The sequence below is a fragment of the Aulonocara stuartgranti genome, assembly GCF_965226115.1.
Source record: "Aulonocara stuartgranti genome assembly, chromosome: 5".
NCBI classification, from domain to species: Eukaryota; Metazoa; Chordata; class Actinopteri; order Cichliformes; family Cichlidae; genus Aulonocara; species Aulonocara stuartgranti.
Window position 1 is genome coordinate 34,728,977 of NC_138943.1, and position 26,739 is coordinate 34,755,715.

A 26,739-nucleotide genomic window follows, 5' to 3' on the forward strand; every position below is an offset into this window, starting at 1 on the left:
TTTCCTGGCGGACATTAAAGAAGCAGTCAGTTAGAGATCTTTTATTATTGGTCTCACCTAACTCTTTTGATATAAACACTTCCTCGCACATCAATACGCCACTTAAGACAAGCAGCTTGTAAACATTTGAAAAAAGCATCAAACAGTTGGAGAACTGGACAATACAAAGCAAGAAGGGGCTCAATTTGTCCAAAACAAGATTTTACATTTGAAGGAAAAGTCAAGGGGGGAAAAAATAAAATAAAATCAGAATACAAAAACAAATATGTCGATGAATAAAAGGCCAAGAGGAAATTTTAAATGGAGTTGAGGTTGAGGTCACATTCCAGCTATTTCATAGTTTTTTTTCATTAAAGTTACTGCAAAAATATGCAATATAGCTTACCAATTCTATTGGGTATAAAGTCATACAAATAAATATTAAGTGGCAGTGCCTGATTACAAATTATTGTAAATTTATTTGATACACGGTAAAAGATTAAACTCTTGTTTGCCATATAAAATACCAAGTGCATAATTGTTTCCTCCCTTTGGGAAAATAGACATTTCTCAGTAAGCAAACAACATTTCAAAGAGCAACTCTGAGGCATAGAAAAGTGACAGAATCCAATACTACAGGAACCCCGAAGATTTAAGTGCAAACGTTTCATCACAACATCTGCATTTACAATATCAGCACTATTATCAAAACACATAACATAGAAAATGCAGATTTAGATTTATCCCATAAGGCTTTGATTCCCTACAAAACAAAACAAAAATGGCCAACATCGCCACGGGGCCGTCGTTGCCACCTCCTCCTAAATCCACAAGAGGAAACACATGCACAGAGAGAACATTAAATCAGAAAACCCAACATAGGAGACATCTAACTACTTGGCCATTACAAAAATAGAAATTAATGTTAAAATTCTATTTGTGTTACAGGAAAATAAAGAAGATTACACACAAACAAAAGCTTAAACAGGTCTTCTATATATATTCATATACTTTCTGAGTAGAACATTGAGAAGCAGGCTGGAAACAGACATGGCTGCCAACTTTAATACACTGCCTGATTACATTTTACATGCTGTGCATGTTGCTGTCCGTATGTACAGTAAAGCATCCAGAAGGTCACTGCGGCACATTTGAGCTGCAGTGTGCTTGTGCACAAAACATCCCTGGTGAAGTTTTACTCCAAACTTCCGGGGTTTGGTCTAAGATATGGCATAAAAGCGAAGAGGAGAGCTGTGGTATACTGTTCCATCGCTTTACCTCCATCCAGTATCGGGAGAGACGTGGGCGCGGCTGTGGTAAGGCACCATATATCACTCTGATGGACAGTGGGGTCAGTTAGTTGAGCAGAAATGAGCAGTAAGTTCCCCCACTCCCCAACATCCATCCCTGGGGTGCAAAGTCTGGTAAACACACAAAATTCAGTGTGTTTTATCCAAGTATTGTGTAAACATGTCATGTACAATTTGCATGTTTAGCATAGAAAGGTGGGATTTACCACCTTTGGGATTTCAGTCGGTCACTCAGACGTATGGCTTTAAAATCAGTGGCAAAGAAGGTGCAAACCTCTCATGGCTGATCAGCGAATAGAGGGTCCTAAGGGGGAAGGAGCTTTTCTGCAGATGAGCCACAACATGATGGCTGCTCTCATGAAGAGAGAATAATCTGGGGTGTGTTTAAAGGTACTGTGAGCGAACTGCGAACTAGTAAATCTCGGAGAAACAAGCAGATAGCTCTTACAATGGCCAGCGACAACACATATGGAACACCAAGGCTGGCGTGTGGGGTAGTAACCAACAAACCACCTTCAACTGTCTGATATAATCCCCAACACAGCAGGTGTGCACTGTGGCACATGAAGGTTCATTAGCATATGATGAGAGGTGACCATAAATGCTTTGGCTCGTCACTGCATGTCCAGATGACTAACAGCCAGTGCTGGGAACCAACAACAGCACTGACACGCCAAGCAACACGTCAGATATCAGTGAGGCTGTAAAAGATGCTGGGAATGTTTCCTGGGAGAAGAATCCTTCTGGTTTCAGCTCCCACCAAAGATCAACTAATACATCAGCTCAAAGATATTACGTCTTTAAAAACACCAGCTCAGCTGACAGAATAACCCAGTATATATGATGTCTGCCATTTTTACTGCATGTTAAACAAATTGTACAGAGAAGATGGACACAGTCTCCACGACATTGCCAATTGGTTTTGGTTTAAACATTTTGAAGCCTCAGTGTTAGGAAACAAGAGGCTGTAAACATACATTTTAATGCTGTACTGGAGACTTCTCCACATCACCTGTCTTTTGCATAACTACATCAGATAATGATAAACTGGTGTTGGCACAGGTGAGCTTTCATCCATACTGAACTAATGTTATGCATATTAATCACTGAGCTTTAGCGGCTTCTGCTGGAGTGGCAGTAGAGTGGCTGCTATGCTATTTTCTCTCGGCTTTTCTCTTACATGGTTTGTTTGAGACACTTATGGTAAGAGCCGTTAACATGATGCCTGAATTACAAATGAAGGATTTGTCGTTGCTTGGAGAAAGAGTTATGGCTTCGCTTTCTTTCATTCCCACGTGAAAGCTTTACCAACCGGAGGCAGACCAGCTCATGCTGGATTTCAGCCCTATTCTACTAGAGACGCACAATTCACTAGAGCTGATACACCGAGGCAAGGTTCATGGTTCAGCTTGGATTATGGCCACATGTTACGATAAGACAGAGCAGCTGAGGCTAGGCTTAACATTTAAATTTGTGTTGAGACCTGGCTGAAAGATAGAGGAGCTGCAGGTAAACATGCAGGTTGAAATAAATCCTTTAAACTAGAGGAAAAGTTAAGGACTGAGCACAAAACCAAACAGAATCACTGTGAGCAGGCCCGGTGTCGTGTTTGGCAAGAACACTTTAGCACGAGAAAAGAAGGTCTGAGTCTATAAAAGGAAAGATTCAGCTGCTCCGTGTGTCCAGGTATGAAGACTGCAGCTGCTGAGGGTTCAGTCCACGTGCACATCTGCTTCCATAAAAAAGGGGTTTCAAAAAACAACTTTCTTTCAACTTTTGTGACACAAGGAGCCCCAAAAAAGCCAGACTCTGTTTAAGTGTGTTGATATTATTAAGATAATAGTGAAGATGAAAATAAACGAGCACAGCAAAGCAGTCACACAGCAGGCCTGCCGACACTTCTCCACACACCTGAGCGTAGTGTGAATCCTGTGGCAGAGAACTTCAAAGCACCAGAGTGATGTGAAATAAACACTCAGCTCATCGTCCTGGATGTGGGTGGAGAAGGTGGAGTAGGAGCGGGAGAAGAGTAGGTGTCTGGCTTTCTGGGTCCAAATGTGTTGGTACTGAGGGGAGAAGGAGACGGGCTACTCCTATGTTTTCTGAGGGTCCGGTGAAATGGGGCCAGGTGTGTTGGTCCCGTCCATGCTGTGCACTGGGATCTGGAACTGGGGGGTGACGACTGACGGAAACTGAAAGAGATTATCAAGGGGTGAGTTAGATGCACCGATAGATACAGAAAGACTGACTGAGAGCAGAGAGCGGCACTGACTTGGAACAGGTGGCCTCCCTGGCGTCGCGTGGCTGGGCTGAGTGGAGCGACCGGACTGAGCGTGCTCCAGAAGTGGATGTTGGAGAGAAGCGGGCTTGGAGTCAGCAGAAGCGTTGGAGTCTAAGGAGGACAAAACAAGGCCCACACTTAAACTAGACTGAGATTAATGTGCATAAATGATAAAGATGTTTTTATAGCAGATTTTTTAAAATAAATAAATACACATTGGGTGTCAGTTTGGCTCAGTGAGAGAGCAGCGGCCTGCTGCATGTCTTCCCTCTCCATCTTCACTGTTTCACTATCCAAATATGCAAAAACACAGAGTCATGACTTTCTAGTCATTGTGCTGCACAGAGGTGTCACGTTGCATTTTTGGAGTTTATTTCTAGTCTAACTGTTAGGATCACGATGCTTTTGTTCGACTCCAGTGTTGCCCATTAGCAGCAGCAGCATGTATTTCTCGGAGGAACCCTGAGAATGCAATTACAACGCACTAATAGACCTTATCAAGGTCCGGGAAGTAGGATGCTTAGGATGCTGCAGGATACCCAAGGGGATCATAGAGAATCTGCACATCCACAGCTACTTGAATGAATAAATATGCATGTGATATATGATCTGATATGGCACGGAGAGAGAATCACAAACCAAAGGAACAACTACCACCGAGTTAGTGCCAAAGCACTTTCACTTGGTTTTCTTTTTTGTTTATTGTCTGGCAGTTTTTGCAATCAGAATTGTGATCTGAATCCTTTGTGGTGCCAAACACACTTTGCTTTTGCAAGAACAGCTCTAGAGAATCTCTACAGGCTCGTCTTGCTCACATGACTCTTTTAACATTACTCATTTCTATTTGTGTTATTTCAGTTATTACACTATATGTGGCATATAATGACGATGTCTAAGGCAGGACACACACTGACACATTCAAAGACAATACACAGAATAATAAATACCAAGTGACCAAATTGAGACAAACAAGTCCCAGGCTGTGTGACGTAGGAGACTTTTTCCCCAGTGGCAAAACGTCTTTACCCAACAACACAGACATTATGTTAGACATCAGAAAAAAGAACAATAGTTTCCTGAAAACATAAAGAGACATTCAAACAGAAGCAAACTGCTTTTACATGACACCTTGGAAATTACTCTTTCATTGTTATTAAAAGTGATCGAGACCTCTCACACATTGCTTTAGTTGAAAAGATCCCCATTCAGTCTAAAAATATCTGGATAGGATTTTGATCTAGTTTTATAGAAAGACAGGAAATAACAGGATGGATCACCATGCATTAAAAATAAACTACAGCTAAAACCTCTGATGCCACCAGTGCAGCTCTGACTCCATCACAGGCTGTGAACAGAGAAAACATGAACTCAGTCTGAGCTGGATCTCATGATCAGACCTGGCTGGCCTGCTGGGGGACAAATAGTGAATCAACAACACAATTACATCTAACAGACTGTGACATTTTATACAGCAGCGCACGCAGGCATGTGATCTGTAAATAGCATGACCAGGAAGACTCAAACACACAACAAAGCAAGGGAGCATCAGTTAATCCTGAAGCACTGCTGCCCCCTGCTGGACATGATCACTACCTGTTTGAGCCGTTTCTGTGAACTCACCTGAAGCATTGCTGGTGTGAGCGAGGCAGTAGGCAGTGAGGGGCTGCAGAGATTCATGGGGGAGAAGTCAGAGGCAGTGACGAGCAGAGCTGGTGGGCTGAGGTGCAGGATTTTGGGGGGCTTGCGTGCCTTTCCTGAGCTCTGGGTGCTGACTGTGGTGCTGCTGCTCACTGAGGAGGAACTGGTTTCAGTGTCCAACATGCTGGTCTCATCTCCAGACAGGACAACGCTGCTCTCCATCTGCTGCTCAAAGACAGGTTCTCTGTTTTTTCTCTGACATATTCAAACTACAACACAACCCCGCCAAAGAGAACTAGAACAGGAGTCCATAGTGACTTTAGTGGGCATGCTCATTCCATTTAACTTTATTTATAAAATATCTAGTTTAAATTGGTGTTTATTGTTTTCAATTAGTTCTACTTTTCATTATATGGAGGGGTATTTGTCAGGTGTACCACGTCAAAAAGATATATTCTAACAGACAAGTCAAAGTTTTAGCTGAGTTCTACTTAACTATAATAACCTTGGTAAAGGTGCATCGAGTGTAGCGCTGAGAGGAGATTAAAGTCAAACGTTGACAGGACTGTAAAATTTATGGAGTAATCCAGTCAGTTGTTTTATCACCAGTATTTAAGGCATCACAAAAAAGCAGCTGCAGAATTCTAAAATACACTTTGACGTTCTTTTTATTACTATCAATATAAAAACACACATAATAAACTAAATCAAATATCCTGTATTATTAAAAAAGTTCTACCATTTTTAAAGAAAATGAACTGCTTGACAACTCAAAATATGTATGATATCCAGTACTGTGTAAAACTCCAGACTTTGTGTGGTTTTCTGTAATCTTGAACAAGAGTTCTCCAGACTTTCTGAAGGCCTGTCAAAGATTTTTCTGCAGACATTGGCTGCCTTTTCCCCAAGTCCTTTTTTTGGTTTTGTTTCTTTAGTCGCTTAACACTGACCTATGAATCATTCAAGCAAAAAAGAAAGGCACATAAATAAACAGTGTTGTATATACATGTAACAGAAAACTTGGCAATCCTATTTCTTTTTGCACTTTTTGCAAGGTGACTCAGAAAGAGCTATTAGCTGCAAACTTGGCATATCAAAAAGAAGGGGCAAAAAAATTACTTATAGCAGATGAACAGTATCTAAAGGTCATGTTCTGGGAAGGAAAGGCTGGCAAAACTGCCAACAGTGAGCATCCAAAGTCTGTTAAACACAGCAGAGGTCGTGTCCCTCTGTAGCATGTACATGGTTTGGTTATGAAAAGTCTGCCATGGACCAGAAAACTGTACTATGCAAATTATACAGGAAACCGGTTCCCACCTCAGACTGAAACCCGGCAAACCTCTACCACCTATGCAAGAATCACGTGAAAGAGTATGGAGACAGTTTATGGATGAGAAGTAAAAAAGAGCCGTCAGGTGCTCAAAATAAACCTTAGACTCAAACGTTAGAACAGGCTTTTCCCCGCAGCACGCCGTGTAATAAATACAAAGAAAACGGCGGCCGTTACAACTATAATAATAATAATGGATTGGATTTATATAGCGCTTTTCAAGGCACCCAAAACTATGTCTAAAAATGTATCGTTTCATGCATCAGTTAAAACACTCGACTCCAGCTACATGACGCGCAGCTGAGAACACTTCACGCAGGTCGAGCTGCCCGAGATTCACAGAATTTACAGAAAATGTTACATTTCTGTGATTTATAGCGTTGTCGGGACGATATATCGGGATATGAGATTTTGGTCATATCGCACAGCCCTACTATCAGTCAGTGACCCACCCAGAGCCAGCACTGAAGCAGCGTGGGATCATTTCAACAGAAACAGAACAAAATGTAGTCAACATCCAAACAAGGGCTTTCAATGTCCTTCAAGAAGTCTGGAGAACTTTTCCTAAAGACTACTTAAAGTACCGCTGACGAATAAAGGTGGTCATACCAAATATGGAGTTTCAAGCTCTTTAAAATTGTACAATCTCATGTGTACTGTATTTCCACGTCTGTTTGCACATGTTTCAATAAATCGTTGCACCTCCAAGAAAAATTTTAATAATTTCAGTTTTAATTATAACTAAAATTGAGGCGTGATTCAAGGCTCTTGCACAGTACTGTACTATGATGATGTGTGATTGTTCCACTGAGCAGAGTGACTGTCTCTCTGCGTTTGAATGTATACTTGCCTTCTCCTGTGCCTGAGAATTTGTGGGCTCCGGTGCCTGAGCGTCTGTGGGCTGAGAAGATCCAGACTCAATGTCGCTGTCAATCACCAGCTCCTGGGAAGAGTCTGGCACTAGATTGGGCGAGGGGCTGGTTGAGGTCAGATCTGGGAGGCTGAACGTTGGTTCTGATGGGCGGATGTTATCGAATGAGTAAATGGTCTGTGGTGGCAGGGAGGAGTGTGTGCTGATGTCTTCAGCCCTGCGGGGAGGAGTTTGAAGAGAATCCAAGGGGCTGGGCATGAGGCCGGGCTCTATAGCAACCTGAGGAGGCAGTGCTGGTGCTGGTTTTTGAGGGGTGTTTCCGAACTTGATGACCGAGGGCAAAGCAGTGGGTTGCTGCGTTTGAGGCAGCGTCTCCTGGCCCTGTGAAGCGGCAGTGACAGCCCTCTTCTCAGCCATCTTCTCTGCTGGATTCTCTATTTTGATGGACTTGAAGAGCTGCCGCCCATTTTGCAGCGAGTTGAGCGTGAAGGACGTGTACATGCCAGAGTGAATGTAGTCATTGCGGTTCGACTGCTTGGTGCTGGAGGCCAGAGATGCTGCGCTAACTCCCACCCTGGCTCTGTCGCCAGACTCGGCCTCCTGCACAATGTCGTCTGCCCTCTTCGATAGTGGAGTGGTACCCCCTGCGCCCGCATCCACGCCCTCTGCTCGAGTGACGTCTCCTTTGAGGATGTCAGGATAGGACACGAAGCGATAGACAAACTTCTGACCGTTCACCTTCTTTATGATGTTCTACAAAACAGAAACACAGCGTGATAATTATGCACGCACACAGCTAGTGCAGTGTGAGACTGTGGTAGTATGTTTCTAAGAAAAAATATAGAGTCAAACCACAGAAAGGCTTTGTGCGTGGGACAGATCCGTCTTTCCTGTCTGTACGAATCTACTAACCACGAATGCTGCAGCCAAACATACCAGACCAGCCCTGCCCTGCACGCCCACAGGGTCAGCCTGAGACTCAGCCAAACCGCGAGCAGAGTAGGAGACAGACAGCTCTCTCCTTCTCTTCAACATGTCACAGAGCAGTAGGTTTGAAAGGCCCCTCCCCACACTCAAAAATGCATTTGACTCTTATTGTAGACAACCAAGTGTGGTACTTAAAGAGGAAGTGGGAATGATTCGGTGACATTACTACTGCTTTGAAGCCAATCATGGTGCCACATGTGTCACAGATTACTACTGAAAACTGTTTTTCTATACGTCTGTATATACTCTGGAATGGTTGCTCTTTGATGCAGCTGCCTGGAAGAAACGACCTCCGAGTCTCCAGCTGCTGCTTCAAAACACACAACAGCTGCACACCTGATTTCACACACATCAGAATGTGATCAAACTTACAGTACACGTTTTGGAATGTGAGTCTTTATGTAGTTAACATTCTGCCTCCCGGACAACATGCCGGGGAGCATTTTTAAATATTCAAATTTAAAATTCCCTTCTGCTTCATCTGACCTCAGGGGCTTTTTGAAATTCGAGAAATAGGACAAGAATAGAACAAGTGATTCATCATAGATTAACTGTGCTAATGTCATATACTCCAGCATTATCTTATTTTGAAAACAATCATCAGTATCTAGAAAACAAGGCCAGGAGACTGTGCTGCACATTTAGTGGGAAAACTATTGCTGATCTCTACTAGAGAAATCAGAGATGATCTGAACCTGTATGGCCCTCAGCCCAAGGTGCCATCTCTGAAGCTGAATGACACTACCATGAGTAAACTGCAGGTCCTCTAAAGGTCACTTGAACCTGGCTGCAAAAGCAAAGTGATCACCACAGACTCCCAGTTTAAAAGCCTTAACTTGACATCGTGAAAAAGCATATTTACATCCCAGTTTAAAAATGGTTTTCCAACTAATGGCTATTTTACTCCTTCACAACAAATGCATGGTAGCTGAGGGGTTTTTGTTTTTACTTCTCCTGTTTGGATTTTACTGAGGTTTACAGTAAGGAGCATGTCAGCTTGGATTGACAGATGCGGTTATGGTTAGGCCTTAGCTCTGCTAATTGGAGTCAAAGAACTCGATCGCTTGACCACATTTGAGGGTTTGAGTATGTTAATGGCCTAATTTGATAAATAACGTCCCGCTGGGAGACAAAACCCATTCAATAAGTCTGTGCTTCAATTTCAGTGAAATTCAGTCATTTTATTAGTCGGTTACTTACCGCTGTAGTTCTCTGCATTGTACAGTTTATAAATATGGTCAGCTTTGGCTCCAAAGTGCACGTTTCAAAATGAGGAGTCCAAAAACCATAGAGGGTATATAAATCTTTTCAGACTAAGGAAAAAAAATTGAGAAATTGTCACAACTGTGTGCTTTTGGCTCTTTACCCTCTGCCTCCGTTAGCTTTGAAAGCTAAGTCTGTTTCACTAGTCACTCTTTGTGTTACTTAAGTGGTGTTACCAGTAGAGCTGGGCGATATAAGATTTTTTTCATATCACGATATGTTTTTTTCATTTCAGGCGATAACGATATCTATCACGATATCAGCCAAATAACTATATTTGTAAGATTTAAATGTGCCGTTGCTCACAAGTAAAATGTGAAATAATCAGCAGCTTGTTTTTATTTAAATATTTATTTCCCATAATAAATTCAACAGGGTAGATGTACTTAAGGAACATGAGACTTTTTCAGATAAATAAAGGCAAATATTGCAAACTACACAAAAGGCAGCCGCTAAAGCGTTTAAGTTTCAAAATAGAACAAACGAAACAGACTAAATTGTCAATTCCACTTAGAAACAAAATATTAATTCTAAAAATAAATCTTAGTTTGTTTTACAGAAGAACAGACAAAACTGACTAACTTTTGTCAATATCAAATAAACTGAGAACTAAAAGGAAATTCTCAATCTCTCCTTGTTGTATAGCTGAGCTTTTCAAACAGTTTTAACAGTTACTTTAGTCTGACAAAAGCCGAATGACGAATTAGCGCTTCCAGTCAGAGACTGAGGCTACGTCCACACGTACACGGGTATTTTTGAAAACGGAGATTTTCCGTTTTCGTTTTAAAAAATAATCCCGTCCACACATAAAGGCAGAAATGAAGGAAAACGCTGCTATGAACATGCCAAAGCAGCAGGTGGCGCTAGATTCCTAACCGTGCAGAAATGTTGGCCAATCAGAAGTCTAGAAGCCTCGGTGGGAAAAAGTAAACAAAGCTGGGGCATAGAAGCAGAACAGAGTCGTATGTGTGGAGGGACAGTAACTGTGTGTATATGTAAGCATTTAAACACTGCAGAGAGTAGAATTAACAGTAACAGTATTGTAGAAATTCATTTCACCGAAACAATAACGTGGCGCACAGTGTGACGTCAAAAAATGCGCACACCTTTGACGCTGCGTTTTCTCCGTTTTTCTAGTCCACACGTAAATGCAAAAACTGAGTTTTCAAAAATCTTAGTTTTCAGTGACCAAAAACGCCGTTTACGTGTGGACAAAAGGTGCAAACGCATAGAAAAATCTGCGTTTTCAAAAATACCCGGGTACGTGTGGACGTAGCGCATGCACCAGTTCATTGTATTTCCAGACTTGCTTTCGGCACAATTTATAGTGCACGCTACTCTGTTTTTTGTCAGACTTGAAATAGCCGAAATACCTTCACACTACGGAACTTCTGTGGCTCTTCCGTTCGACAATCTCTCCGGCATTGGAACCATCATCTGTTTTCTCTTCGGTCACGCTCGGTTGATTTTTCTAGTCGGCACACTCATTTCCTCCATTACCTGGGCGGTACGGTGGCTGGCTGCTTCCCAAACAAATACACATGTGCGACTTGGCACTTGTGCTGTACGTAACAAGTCACGCGACGTGACGCTGCGGCTGTGATTGGTTCAGCTCTGCGCTACTGAATTTGGATTGGCTGTTCTTTTTTTTTTCTTTTTTTTTTTAAGAGGACAAGAGCGGCGAGGTCTATCGCGATAGTTTAATTTTTCTATCGAGAAAAAGTTATATCGCGATACATATCGTTATCGTTCTATCGCCCAGCTCTAGTTACCAGTAACAGACCAGTCTCAGATTCAGATTATTACAGTTGCAATCACTGCAACTTTCTTGGCTGATTCTGATTTGTTGTAACTGCATCCCGCCGATACAGATCTTCTTTTTATACCCGATTTTCTTTCTAAAACCTATAATAAAATAAAAAACAACTTTTCTTCAATAAAAAGTTTTATTTTCACAATAACAGAAATGATTCAACTTTACAGTTTTCACAAGTTCTCACTTAAACAACTGAAAATAAACTGCTCTCCTGCTGTAAGAGGTACAAACTCTGAAAACAAGTGACCTGACATATTTTAGCTTACAACACAGAAGCAGGTGCAACAGTTTCGTACAGCAAAACAAATAGCAGTAACTCGTATCACGTTGCAGTATGTTTATAAACTCCTTCGATAAAGAGACTTTTACGCTACTCTCTTTTTCACCTGTCTCTATAATTCTCCTCATAACCACTTTGATCCTTTGCCTGTACTTAGCCTGCTAGCTTGTGACTGGCTATGAGTAGCTTTAGCCCTTTTGCCTCTGCTAGCTTCTTTAAAATAGCCATGTTCAGCTGGGTGAGGGGGATTTTTAAAACACCCAAATAATAATAAAACAAAACAAAACAAAAGAACAACTTTTCAAGGCAGTTAAGGCTCACAGCAGCTGGTAGCCCACCAACCACACAGTACCCACCCTATCAGCCACAGGAAAAAACATATCCTGACATCATCTGGCCTACATGAACACCAGCCTGCAATTGGTTGAATGTTTAAGAATACTGAAGAACAATGAATGGTTTATGTTCAGTCTTAATGAACTGAAAGTGTAATAACTGTTACTTGAAGAACAAAAAAACCCTGAGCTTTCAGCTGCGATGTATCTCACCTGATAGAAGACTATAGACGTGCTTACCTTGTCATAGTAGTATCTGAGTGCCCTGCTCAGTTTGTCATAGTTCATATTGGGCTTGTTCTTGCGGGCTCCCCACAGCCGGGCCACCTCCTCAGCCTGCAGCAGTTTGAACTCCCCTTCGTCATTGGTCCAGCAGATGAGCTGCTCATTGTTGGAATCCAACAGAAGCTGAAGCAGGAACTGCCACAGGGTGACGGAGTTGTCCATGTCTGTCACTGAAAAAAAAAAACAAGGCAGGGACAAAAAAATAAATAAAAAAAATGATGCTTTGGGTCAGTATTAAATCAAATACTGAGATCCCACAGACATGTGGCCCCAATTTATATTATATTACATCTTATAACTAAAGATTTACAGCTTTTACAGGACCAGGTGGAATATCTGCTACAAGCACTGTTCACCTGTGTGGTTCTGCCATTGTATTACTGTAGGGTCTACCTTACAATATAAAGCACCTTGAGGCGACTGTAGTTGTGATTTGGCGCTGTATAACTAAAATTGAACTGAATTGCTAGATAATAATGCAGCCACACACTCTGCTGAATAAACGGAAGACTTGTTTCTTTACCAGCTGGACTGAGTCAAAAATCTTCGATGGAAATTTCTAATACGCAGAGAACACAGTCACTTTGGTTCGTCTTCATATCTTGGTGAGCAGGAGCATTCTGAACGACTGCGGTTGTTTACGACCATGACACACTCATACTAAATGGAAAATCACTTGCTGAAGGGGCCCAGGATATGCACAGGTGTGTCATCTGCAGAGGTGTTTATGTATATATTGTATATGAGTTAATAGACCTCTCTGCATTGAATCATATCTGTTATTAACCTCTGTCTCTCTTCCACAGCATGTCTTTTGTCCTGTCTTCCTTCTCTCACCCCAGGACTCTTTAAAAGAACTTTTATGGGTTTGTTTTTTTATAAAGATGATCAAACTTCATGCCTTTCACTGTTTCTCTGTGTGTGATTTAAAAAAAAGTGTCTGATATGTTGTTGCACTGCACCGTGTTGTGAATTGAATTGACAGCAGCTAAGCTTCGATCACTGACCAGAGAGGAAGAACTTGGTGCAGACCAGCGTTTGTTATTTTTAATGTACCATGCCTTTAATGTAGTGTTCAACATTGCGGGACTATGAAGCACTTGTGACATCCACAAGCAGCAACCCCCGACTGGGTAGCAGGCAGCTATTTCTACCCTGCTGCTAATGGCCCACGCTTTGCTAGACAGGGCTGTTTCCAAATTTTACAAAAGGCAATTACGACAAGCAAAACAATTTTCCGTATTATAAACTACAATAGAAACGGTCACTAACACAAATACTGGATTTACATTAAACAATTTAATAAAAAAAAAAAAAAAAAAAAAAATACCTAAAAGGATCTAAAATTTAAAAAAAAAAAGGATCCCACACACAATTCCATTCTTGGTCTTTCCCAGAAACTTGAGACTGTTTTCCATTCTCTGGGGATACAGTCGCCTGAACACCCTCAAAAAGTACAAAGAATAAAAACGGGTGAGTCCTAAGTATAATAAGTATAAGTGACTGCCTCCACTTCACACTAAAATTAGCACCCTTATTCATAACAGATTCAACACACATTTACCCACACAGTAATCAATTACATTTGATTTCATGTGGCTAAAATTGTCTCTTTATCTAACAGACTCATTCTGCCATACACCAAACAGCTGCTCGAGTGCCTGGAAGGCAAAGACAGAATCACACACACAAATCATGTAAATGTATAATAAGTAACAAGTTCTTCCAGGCGCATTTACACTTTGAAACTAAATACCAGTTATTCTGAACCAAAAATAACACACCTCGTTATCACAGGCACAACAGTAGTTACACTATAACAGAACAGTATGTCAAAGGTCACATTTAATTGGCACTGCTTTAAAGTGATGGATCCAAGTCAAAGGTGACTCGTTTTTGTTAGAAGTTAGAAGGCTGTTTTCTTGCCTCCTCTGCTCACATTTCTAGTGGGAGTGATTAAGACACGAGGGGAGGAGCTGAGGATGAGAATCATTGATGTGCAATTCTGGATAACTGTGACAGAACTCGGACAAAGATTGCTATAAGAATATTTACAGCTTGGTTAATTAATGCACATCTTTTCAAATGCTAGAAGATGCAATCACCACTCAAGAGTATGTTGAGAGAGGGCCGACAAAACCAAAATAAATGGTCACTAGGGATGGGTATCGTTTAGGTTTTATCCGATACCGGTGCCAAATCGGTACTTTTGAAACGGTGCCGGTGCTCAAACGGTGCTCAAACCGGTGCTTAAAGAATGGAGAACACAAAATTGGTCCAAAAACCTCTCATGTTCAGCTGTTTTTTTTGTAAAAAGATAACAATGTTAGCCTTTTCTGCAGCTATAGAGCATATATGGTATCACTCTTGGCTGGAAGCAGTGCTTAAACAATGGAAAAAACACAAACTTTGTCCAAAAACCTCTCATGTTTAGCCGTTTCCCTCTTTTTCTTTGGTCATTTTAGCCTTTTTGGCCAGGGTGAAGGGAGTATCTGCCATCAAACAAGAGGACAGCCGCATGTAGCTATGATGATGTTTGCTAGTTCACCTTACATGCATTAATGTAATAACGTGGTTAGCCTACTCAACGTAAATTAGCTACTCACGCAGAGAAGAACGGCTGCTGCTGCCATCATCATCCTCATCATTTCTGCTACACTGGCAGGGCTAGGGGCCAGGACTCTCCTCTTCGTGTTTTTGGGGGATGTTGCATAACAGGCAACCCACCCGCAGTAGATGTGCTCGGTGTGAGGTCTCGCAGCAAGCTATCAAATACGGCGCATTTCTCGGCTTTTAAAAAAAACGCTATGCGTCGCCAGGTGTTTCATCGGATTTGAGGTGTTACCTCCTTTGACAGTATCACAGTATCAGCTTAAAGCACTTGTTGCAGGCTGCTGAGTTTGCATATTTTGCTGTGAAGTACAGCCAGACTTTGAACCGCTTCGCCTTGGGCATTTTTAATCTGTAGCTCTGCTCTAACAGAACGTACGTACCTGGCCCCGCCTACTATCCTCGGAAACGTAAAATGATTGGCTAGAATCTAAAGTGTATCACAGCTCAGGAAAAAAAAGCACCGTAATAAAGCACCGAAATGTGCGCTGCTTTTCGGTCTGGTTACTACCGTTTATGTCAGAACCGGTGCCATCATGGCACCGGACACCGGTACCCATCCCTAATGGTCACTGTTGGCTAGTTGAGCTAAGACTTGGAGCAAGTGGATTTTTTCTTAAAATGAAACAGAAGGAATGAGAAAAGATCTGGCACCCTTTCATTTTTGACCATTTTGACCAGTGTCCATTTATGAGGCAACAGTGATAGTTCTCTTCTTGTCTCATTTTCTTCTTACTGTCGTTATTTTTCATTGATTCCCTGTTTTGTTTTTTAATTGTGTATCTTTTTTTAAAGCTAAAAGACAAAGATGTTTGAGCATTTAAACAGCCAGAACAACTCAAGCTGCCAACTCATGCACTAAATTATATGTAGGAAAACATTCCACCTTAACAGTTGCCAGCTGCCTTGGAACAACAGTGAATTTGATCATTATTTTGTTACCAGAACATACATGGACTGTCTGATAAAGACGGTGAGTCAGAGGCCCTGGCACAGTCAAATGACTTTAAGAACTGTCTACTCAGTTACATCTAAGTGTTATATGTAGAACTGCCATCATAGGAACGGTGGTTACATCACTTCACAAATCAGCCACAAATAACTGCACTCCGGTTTTTAAGTAGACAGCAATTTTAAAGAAGGGTAAAGTCTGAGGTGGTCACCATCAGAAGTGTGCATCCCCCAAATAACACAATAACTGTAGCAATGACAGTGGTAGCAGCATTAATACGACTGCCACCCGTAAAAGTGTAACCATGCAGCCTTAACGATTTGACTCTGTCCAATCCTTACCGGCTGTGTGATGAAGCGATCAGTTTCACTATAGCCTCATACCGTGGCGTACAGTACTGTTCAAAAGCCTCAAGCCAGCTCTCATTTCTTTAGATTTGGCCTCCAAAAAGCCAGTAATCTTGAGCAATAGTTCTCCAGGATTTCTGAATGTCTCTCAAATTTTTACTTCACTCACTTGTTTTCAGTCCAGTCCTTCTACCTGACCATTTTCAGAGGAATGGGTTAGGATTTATTATTATGACTTATGAATCATTCAAGTACAAAAGGCACCTAACTCAAAGGATGAACCAGCGTAAGAGAATTTAGCAAAGAACCAATATATAATTCTATCTTCAGACACACAGAATTTGCCATCACTGACAAACACAAAATAGTACTGTTGCACCAATTAGTAAAAGTGTTATTAGCCAAAAACTGATAACTTATATGATCTTTTGGTGTGTAGCGTGTCCTTTTTAAGACATGCTTAAGGAAGAGAAACGGGGAGAAAAGAATGAAGTATGCCAAATGACACAGGAACTGGACTGAAAAGCAGCTGGACCTTTGAAGTGATGGATTCAAATCTTAGGTTTAAATCATCACCAAATACCCAGAGGTCATGAGACAGGTACAACAGTGTGTGTTTCCAGGCATCTGTACAACATGGTGGAGCCTCTGTCATGGTTTGGAACTGCATTTGGGGATCTTGTCAAAGATGAAGGAATAATGAACACAGAAAAGAGCAATCTGATTTTGTCATACCAAATATTGACTTTCAAGCTCAGTAGAATTGCACAAACTTTTGCCACATTTACATATTAGATATATGCAGGCCTGCTGAGGCCCATGTGTTTCTGACTGTCTTTGAGTCATGGTGGGAAAAAACACCAAGTGAATATGCTTATTATGCTAATTTAGCAGAAAAGAGTCCTGTTATTTGCAGATAAATCGCGGTTTCAACAACACTGCAAACAACTGAGTAACAATCAAAAGGCTGACTTTTGATAACACTTTGGTTTCCTGTATTGTTTTGTAATTTTCAGATCATGTCCTCGGTGTGATTTTCTTTCATACTTGTGATTGACTTTACTGATATGACAGTGCGCTCTGATTCCAGCCCACAAACACAGGCGGCACACCCACACAGGTGTCCTCACTATAACTAATTAGGACTATGTAGGAGTGTACAGAATGTTGTTGACTGCCATCTCTCTCCACATTGCAACTCACATATTTGTAAGCACCAACTTTTATTTTCTTTTTGTTCCATGCTTTGTGGTCTTGAAATCAAGAGCACAGGCAACTGGTACATCTTACTTCAAACCAGCCAAGACAGCCTAACTATAGTTCTTCCTGCTTGTTACCTCAGCTGGGTGCATCTCTCAAGGGTCACCTAATTATATGGTTTCAAAAAGAAAAATGAGAACTTCCTTTTCTCAGCAGGGAAAAGGCTTCTATGGAATTAGAAAAAAAATCAGCTGAGTTCATGTTGTGAGTGACACTGCTGCAAGTCCTATAGTGAAGACAGGAGAGGAACAAATGTATACTGAGTGAGCGGATACTACACATAACCCTAAAAGTACACAAGAGTATAGCTGCCCTTTGTCTCCGGTGCTCCTTATCCTGCCAACTCTCTGGACTCGTGCAGTTTTTGGACATAAAAAAAAAAGAGTGGACAATCTCTTTCTATTTGGCTGGGGGCAGGTGACCGTTTCATTATAACAACATCCTACTTTTCATGTAACCTTTTTTCAACCTGTTTAGAATTATGAAAACAATAACCTGGAATCTCTGGTCCTTTCTCACACTTTAATGCTATGACAACAATTTTCGTGCAGTTGCTCTGCTGTGGAAAGCAACAGTCTAAAGCTAAATGCTTTCAATTTTTTCACTGCATATTAAGAGCAAAAGACCGTGCAAGTGTAGAGTAAATGTAGCTAAACAAATCTGAAATGGAGGGCGGAAAATGTATGTGATAAGCAAGCAAGCTGCTCTACAACTTGTATCTAATTGTAGCAAGATTCGTTAACAACAGAGCTGCACAACTAAGACCATCAGGCACATTAAATGTGGCCCTCCTGCTCCAAAACGTAGCCAATCTCCATAGACACCCATGTTAGAATGCACGGTTTTACAGCACATTTGCAGCCTGGGTCAGGCTAATCGCAGCATTTATCAAAGATAGGGCAATAGAATGATGAGCTTCCTTGTAACATGTTCAGTATATTTTGGTTTTCTGGTATTAGTTTACTGTTAAAAGAAAGGTTCAACAGTAATTTGCGATTGTCTGGTGACAAGCAAGGGGAATGGACAACTGTTTCCAATAGAATAAAAAAATAGAATTATTAAATGCCTGCAGCCTTATCAATTATTTTAATCACCACTGGAATGCGTGCAACAGTTTCTCATTCCAAAACAATGACATCAAATTTAAGGCAGTGGAGCAACAAGCAAAAGCGCCTAATAGGGCTGGGCGATATGACCCAAAATTCATATCTCGATATTTTTTAGCTGGATGGCGATATAAGATATATCTCGATATATTTTTTTTAAAGCCATAAAGTAAGAACAAAAAGAGAGTTCTTAGTCAAAGCTGTGTCCCAGATGTCACACAGGCACTTTTATTAACATAGAGCAGATGTACATAAAATTTACTCAAAAATAAATTATGAGCATTTATTAAATAATCATGCTCCATAAATAAAAGAAAACAATGTTGTTTTTGTGCATAACAAAAAGCTCACAATTGTGCAGTCAAAATGTAAACTAAAAGACGCTGAGCACAATAACAAAGACAGATTTCACAGCTGCTCTGTTCCCAACTTGTACTGCGTGACTGACAGCCTGGAGTTTGAAATCCGCTTCGCAACCACGTCTCTTAACAGGTGCCATTTATGGTCCTTATACACAGTAGGGTAATATTACGTTGAAGCACAGTACGTATCACTCCGCGAGGCTCAGCCGTAATGCTCCGACAATCCATCAAGCGGTGCAGCTCCGTAGCTTACCAAAGTCGTACTAAAACATTTTTGACAGATTGCTGAGCGCTGTGTTCCACATAAAATCGGTTTGCGGCCATCAAGCACAACCAGAATTCATACATAAGGCGCGCTGTCAACTTTTGAGAAAATGAAAGGATTTTAGTCCGTGCAGCACCTCTGGGCTGCATGGCGTTAGCGTGGTTAGCTCGTTAGCGTGGTTAGCTAGCTAACACGTTGACGCCGTCCAGCCCCACGCACGGGGCGATGCGCAGTAACTCGTTAACGGAGATTTGCCGTGTCCATCTTGTCTCTTCCTGCAGGTGAAGCGATGGGGGAGGAAGGGGAGTTGTGTTCAGTGAAGGAGAGGTGAGGCCGAGTAACGTTGCGTAAAGACGAAAGTGGACGAAAGAGAGGCAAACTTGCGGCTCCACAAGTATAATTATAACGTAACATAGACTATATCGATATAAAAGATATTGTCACATCTTATATCTCGTATAAAAATATATCGATATTTTTTAAAAACTCGATATATCGCCCAGCTCTAGCGCCTAACCCTAACAGGATCTTTTGCTTGTTGGTTTCCAACAGTAAGCTGGTATTAATCATGTAGTACTAATTATGGGTGGGCAATATACTGAATATACTTCATGCATATTTGCAAGTTTTTCCACGTACAATGGTTAAAATGGCTTTATTGTAATCATCACGTATAAATTGGAAATATTAAGCTGTCTGCAGTGTATCAGCTTTGGGGTTTTTTCTACCACATGCTGTGAATGCATCATTAATTCCCCCTCCGAACCAGGACATTTTCTACCTAGCACACTACGCTGAGCATGCGTGCTTATATACTACCAGATAGGGAAAAATATGGAGACTGCGGGAGTTTCAGACATGCGAGGGAATACTCGCTGTCGTTCGGATTTCATACGGAGTATGCCAAACAAAATGCAATCATTTGCAAAGCTTTCCATAAAACTATTGCTGCAAAAGGTAGCAGTACCACGAATTTATTCCACCAGCTGAAAAGTCATCCACTGCAAAATGAAGACTGTTTTAAACTCGGCATGTCAACGTCTCCCTACACGCCAAAGAAAATGTTAAATAAATCAGCTGTGATACTTGTGACTGTTCTTGGTCAGGTGTTTTTATAGTCACTCACTGTATAGATCTGTAATTTGAGGTCATCACATTTTTTATTTTACAATTTTTATATAAGCAAAAAGAACACCTTTTTAATTTCAATTGTTTTATTTTGTCTCCTGAATTCTACGGCACTATGTAGTTAAAAACAACATTAGTATACGGTGTATCATGATATAGCCAAAACATGTTGTGATTAGATTTTCCTCATATCGCCCAGCCCTAGTACTAATGGTATCAGTCTACAGCTCTATGCTGACTGTATGCCAGCGTTAATTTAATTATTTCATTCACAGAACACAATTGCTTTACTTTTCACAATTTACTCACCCTTCTTTGAAAATTAAGTCAATGCTAACCAGCTAGCTATGCACTGGTTGGTTAGGTTGCTATTGTGGTGGTCATCAACGTCTTTCAGTTGTCTTGAGTTCTTGAGTTTTCTCAAGACTGAATGCAATGCATGCGCTCTGTGAATGCAATGAATCAAATGCACAAACAGCACATAAATACAACATCTTTGTCTCCATCCATACTGGCTGTATTTTCCAAAAGGCACTGGATCGACTAGCTAAGCTGCAATGTTTTGGTTTTGACTGGGTTCCATTTTTGTACAGTTCATTGTCCAAATACTGTGCCACACACACTCTCCTACTGGCTTTAATGGTAGTATATCATAGAATTCCCAGCATTTTGAGTCAAGCCCCATCATTCAGCACCAGCACAGGTCCATATATGTGAGGAACTGAGAACCCTGTGCTTAACTTATTTCCAACAGCAATGCTGCCAAAACAACATTATAAATGTGAGTAAAGTTTCTTCTTAGCTGATACACTGATGGTACATAGCTGACACTTTTTCCGAACTCTATAAAGGCCAGTTTCGAGCCAGGGAAAACCCTGCTACCGAGAACTTGTGATGAGAGACTAGAGAGACTTAATCATTGTTGAATAGGAATAATTTTTAATACTTTGCTTAGAAGGTTTGTGTTTTGTTGACTAATATATCAATGCACACTGATATAAATGGAAGAAGGGCTGTTCTTTAAAAAAAAATTTAAAACAACAAAAAAAACTTATCTATTGACCATTTTCCCTCATTAGGACTAGGGCTGCCACAATTAGTAGACTAGTCACGATTACATCGACTTTCAAGATCGTCGATGACTAATTTAATAGGCGACGAGTTGTTTAAAGCCTTTTAAGATCTTGAAAGACGCAGGAATAAGCAGTAGGATTTAAGAGTGCAATAACTGACTGAAACAGAAGATGGCAGCACGGAATGTACAAGGAGTCCAGCTGCCGTTAAACCCCAAAGAAGAAGAAGCAGTGCCTGGTATTGTAGCTGTATCCACATTTCGGTGGCCGCATTTTTAGGCCAATTACATTACAGCGACACGGCGAAGCCTGTCCAAATTTGAAGACTCCCCCAAACACGGCCGAAAAATGAGTCCTTCATTTCCCCAGATGTGAAGGATGGGTCGGGTGTATCCTTCGTGGCCCAACCTATCCCAGGATTCATAGTGCGGCCCAGCCAATTCCTGTTTCCAACAATGGCGGCAGCTACTTAGTTTTAATTAGAGCTGGGCGATAGAACGATAACGATATGTATCGCGATATAACTTTTACTCGATAGAGAAATTAAGCTATCGCGATAGACCTCGCCGCTCTTGTCCTCTTTAAAAAAAAAAAAAAAAAAGGTCAGCCGATCCAAATTCAGTAGCGCAGAGCCGAACCAATCACAGCCGCAGCGTCACGTCGCGTGACTTGTTACGTACAGCACAAGTGCCAAGCCGCATGTGTGTTTGTTTGGGAAGCAGCCAGCGGGTAATGGAGCCAGCGCGTAATGGAGGAAATGAGTGTGCCGACTAGAAAAATCAACCGAGCGTGACCGAAGAGAAAACAGATGATGGTTCCAATGCCGGAGAGATTGTCGAACGGAAGAGCCATAGAAGTTCCGTAGTGTGAAGGTATTTCGGCTATTTCAAGTCTGACAAAAAACAGAGTAGCGTGCACTGTAAATGTGCCGAAAGCAAGTCTGGAAATACAATAAACTGGAGCATGCGTCACACTGTGCGCCACGTTATTGTTTCGGTGAAATGAATTTCTACAATACTGTTAATTCTACTCTCTGCAGTGTTTAAATGCTTACATATACACACAGTTACTGTCCCTCCACACATACGACTCGGTTCTGCTTCTATGCCCCAGCTTTGTTTACTTTTTCCCACAGAGGCTTCTAGACTTCTGATTGGCCAACATTTCTGCACGGTTAGGAATCTATCGCCACCTGCTGCTTTGGCATGTTCATAGCAGCGTTTTCCTTCATTTCTGCCTTTATGTGTGGACGGGATTATTTTTTAAAACGAAAACGGAAAATCTCCGTTTTCAAAAATACCCGTGTACGTGTGGACGTCGCCTCGGTCTCTGACTGGAAGCGCCAATTCGTCATTCGGCTTTTGTCAGACTAAAGTAACTGTTAAAACTGTTTGAAAAGCTAAGCTATACAACAAGGAGAGATTGAGAATTTCCTTTTAGTTCTCAGTTTATTTGATATTGACAAAAGTTAGTCAGTTTTGTCTGTTCTTCTGTAAAACAAACTAAGATTTATTTTTAGAATTAATACTTTATTTCTAAGTGGAATTGACAATTTAGTCTGTTTCATTTGTTCTATTTTGAAACTTAAACGCTTTAGCGGCTGCCTTTTGTGTAGTTTGCAATATTTGCCTTTATTTATCTGAAAAAGTCTCATGTTCCTTAAGTACATCTACCCTGTTGAACTTATTATGGGAAATAAATATTTAAATAAAAACAAGCTGCTGATTATTTCACATTTTACTTGTGAGCAACGGCACATTTAAATCTTACAAATATAGTTATTTGGCTTATATCGTGATATATATCGTTATCGCCTGAAATAAAAAAAAACATATCGTGATATGAAAAAATCTCATATCGCCCAGCTCTAGTTTTAATATTACTCTTATTACTATTTCTGGGTCACAAAATAAACTTTTAGCATATTTTCAGGCGAGAATGTAGCTGTGTAAACTTCAAATATCTGCTTGGTTTATCAAGACATCACATATTTGCAAAAGTGCTCCGACGTTTTTGGAGACATCTGTTACCCACCAGCTCAATAGCTCGTTTTTCAGTTCAAGGCTCACTAGAGCGGCCAGAACATCGAACTCTCAGCACATAATTTTCAAACCCCCTGCGGACTTTTGCTACTCATATATATAAGTCACTTAGATAACTTAAAAATGTTGTTGTTTGGCTTTTTTCAGTATTTTATTTGTTCCTCGGAAAATCGGTTTGGCTGAGATTAAAGTTATAGTTTTTACACAGCTGAATAAATGTCAAAAAGAACTGATTAAACAGAAGTGTGAGATGGTCGAGAATTTACTCCAGTGTCCTGTTATATTTTAGATAGCAAGGAGCTGAGTTTATTAAACTCCACTGAGACAATCTGCAAATTTCATCAAAAGTTTAATAAACTATCATCTTGTCTTTACTTTTAGTTAGGACATACCTTAAACACATCAAGCTGTAAGCTAATGATAGTTATATAAGAGCAGACACATGCTGGTGCAATAAGCCGTACGTTTTACATGATCTGATTAGTCGACTAATCGCAAAAATAATCGGTGACTAGTCAACAATCAAAATAATCGTTTGTGGCAGCCCTAATTAGGACATTAGTACATAGAATCGAATGTGTGTATGTGAGAAAGATTTTTTTACGCATTTATCAAATGAAAGTAATAAAAGCATTGATAAAAGCCACCCAACATCACCCCCGTCTATATTTTGGAGTGCTGTGTTCAGATGATATATATATATATATATATATATATATATATATATATATATATATATATATATATACGCACGCATGATAGCTTTATTTAAAAAGTCTAATGGATCATGCTTGGAGCCCAGTCTCAGTAATCTACAAGTGATGTAGTTTTGGAAAAGGTCGTGGCTGCCTTATTTTGTAAGAAGCTCGTTTTTTCCTCATGCTTACTCTTCAGTTTTAATAACATCTCCTATTGCAGGTTTTATGTACCTGTAAGTCACAGCTCCACTCCTCTTGCGCACAACAACTTATTACTGAGGTGATCGCTGCTGCTGCTGTGTGTTGCTGGCTTTTTCATCTGCGATTCTTGTTATTTTGTCCAAGTAACAGGTTCAATATGACTTATGCTCTCGTCAGTATCTGTCAACATGTGTGCATATAAGCTTCTTATGGGCCAGGGAATAATAAATCTGTCCTGACTCATCGAAACCTGCTGGGATGGAGACACCCAAACCCACACACTCACACTCACACAATCTGTCCCAAACTGTCGTGTTAAACCGGTGATATCAGGGCAAAAATAGGACAGTGTCAAAACTGGTGCCAGGGAAGAAGATTACCACTGAATGTTATGCAACTCCTGACATTAGCTGCAAATGTTATCTATGCAGATAACGTCAGCTAGGTCAAATCAGTCAAATGAGGTGTGTTATTCGTGTGGTGCGAACGCTAGGACCCGAGTTGCTGGTTTTCTCCCCTGTCACAGCAAAGCACCCACACAGTTCAAAATAAAAGACCACTTGTTGATAGGTAACGTTTGCTAGTTTCGTCACCGTCAACACAGGCTGGACGTCTTTTCCCCCTCGAGACTTGCAAGTCTCGAGCTATAGCTTCGAAGCTACGTTTAGCGCGAGCGCAAACATCCGCGTACACCAACAAATCAAAGCAGTCTGTTATTTTGCTAACTCTAAGTTAGCACTTAGCTAACCTGGCGTTAGCTTTGCCTGCTAACATTACCTCGCTCGCGGAGCCCGCTGAATTTCCGAGTCGTCGAGCCGCATCGAAATATTCCCCAAACATTTCCGGAGGGCTTTCTATGCGACCATAGCTCAGGAAACAAGTTTCAAACAGAACGTCAAGCAAATGCCTGAACATCAAACACATTAAACTGTATTTGGCTCCCACTGACGAGATATCCTCTGAACAGGAAATAATGTCGCGTTCAACGTTCCTCGTACACTTCCACTTCAGTGAATTATCCGCCTTCAACTGCTTTAGTGTGCTGGCGGCACTAGATTTTTTTTTTATTGGTAAAACCTGAACATCAAACGCATTCGAGTTACGAAACTAGTGTAAGAATAGTCGCTTTTCTTGCTGGATATGCGTTTAATGTTAGCAGTGTTATTATTAAATCGGCTTAAAAGTTATACCGTGCAATCTTCAGTGTTTGCACCTGCTTTTGGTTGCAAAAAATCCTGCTCTACCAAAAGCACGTTAATGCGTCATTAAACTCACGCTGAGCTCACTTCCTTTGTCGTTATTTGTTTATTGCAGGTGTGTCAAAGTCATTGTAGTTAATTTATATATTCTGTAGCTAAACAACAATAGTACTTTACTTGTGATTTAAACAACTTCAGCAGTGGAAATGACACGTTTCTACTCACAGTTCGCAGTACTACTGGTATCCCCACAGCAGAAATCGCAAGGCAATTACATGAAAAAAGGGATTGTGTCCACTCAGTTTTTACACATACTTGTAGCCTTCACCAGCTCGTTTTGACCGTTGGTGTCACGTTATTGTTTTACCTAAAAGTTCCAAATACCAGTGGGCTTCTTCTGTGTAGTATTGCTCTTACAGATAATAACATAAGTCCAAATCAAATTTGATAAGAAATGAAAACAAAAGTCTCGTAACATTGAGTCTGTAATACAGACTTTTTTCACACAGCGCCATGTAGGTTTGGATTTTTTCCTCTTAATAAACAGCTTCATGTAGAAGTGTTATCTTGTCTTATCTTTGTCTAATATTTACATTTGTTTGGTGATCTGAAACATTTATGTGTGACAGACATACAAAAAAAAAAAAAAGAAATCAGAAATCCAGACAGGAGCAAACACTTTTTCATATCACTGTATATTCCCTAGTTTCTTATGGAATTGTACTGCTTTACATTGTAGTTCCTTTAGCTAATGCACTGCCAAGTAATTAAATCTAATAGCAAAAAAAAGTGAGAATGTGGAAGCAGAGTCATACTGTTCACAACTGCAGACTTAACCCCTACGCAGTGTTCCCCTTATTACCTGCAGGGTACCAAAGTGGGTTTTTTCACTCTCTCTCTTACATACTTTCTGTTTAATACTTGGTCATTTGTTTGTTTTGTGCTACTACAAAATAAATAATCCCATTTGGGGACATTTAAGCTATTTGAGGCTCTAATCTTAATTTCAAGCTATTTTACAAAGATATAAGTTAAGGACTTTTCACTAAAATCTATATAAAAATATTATTTATTTCACAAGCTGAGAATAACTTCAAAGATTTAAAAACCCTGTGCCACTG

General features: G+C 40.7%; 1 protein-coding gene across 1 annotated transcript; it reads right to left on the reverse strand.

The window, feature by feature from the left end:
• Positions 1–26: 26 nt before the first annotated feature.
• On the reverse strand, positions 27–25,410 carry elk4 (ETS transcription factor ELK4). The gene is made up of 6 exons (XM_082533587.1): positions 25,197–25,410; positions 12,331–12,545; positions 7,389–8,162; positions 5,191–5,433; positions 3,562–3,681; positions 27–3,481 (listed from the first exon to the last, which is right to left on the reverse strand). The coding sequence occupies exons 2-6, from the start codon at positions 12,535–12,537 to the stop codon at positions 3,383–3,385; spliced, it is 1,443 nt and encodes a 480-aa protein (XP_082389713.1). The 5' UTR covers positions 12,538–12,545; positions 25,197–25,410; the 3' UTR covers positions 27–3,382.
• Between the last annotated feature and the right edge of the window lie 1,329 nt (positions 25,411–26,739).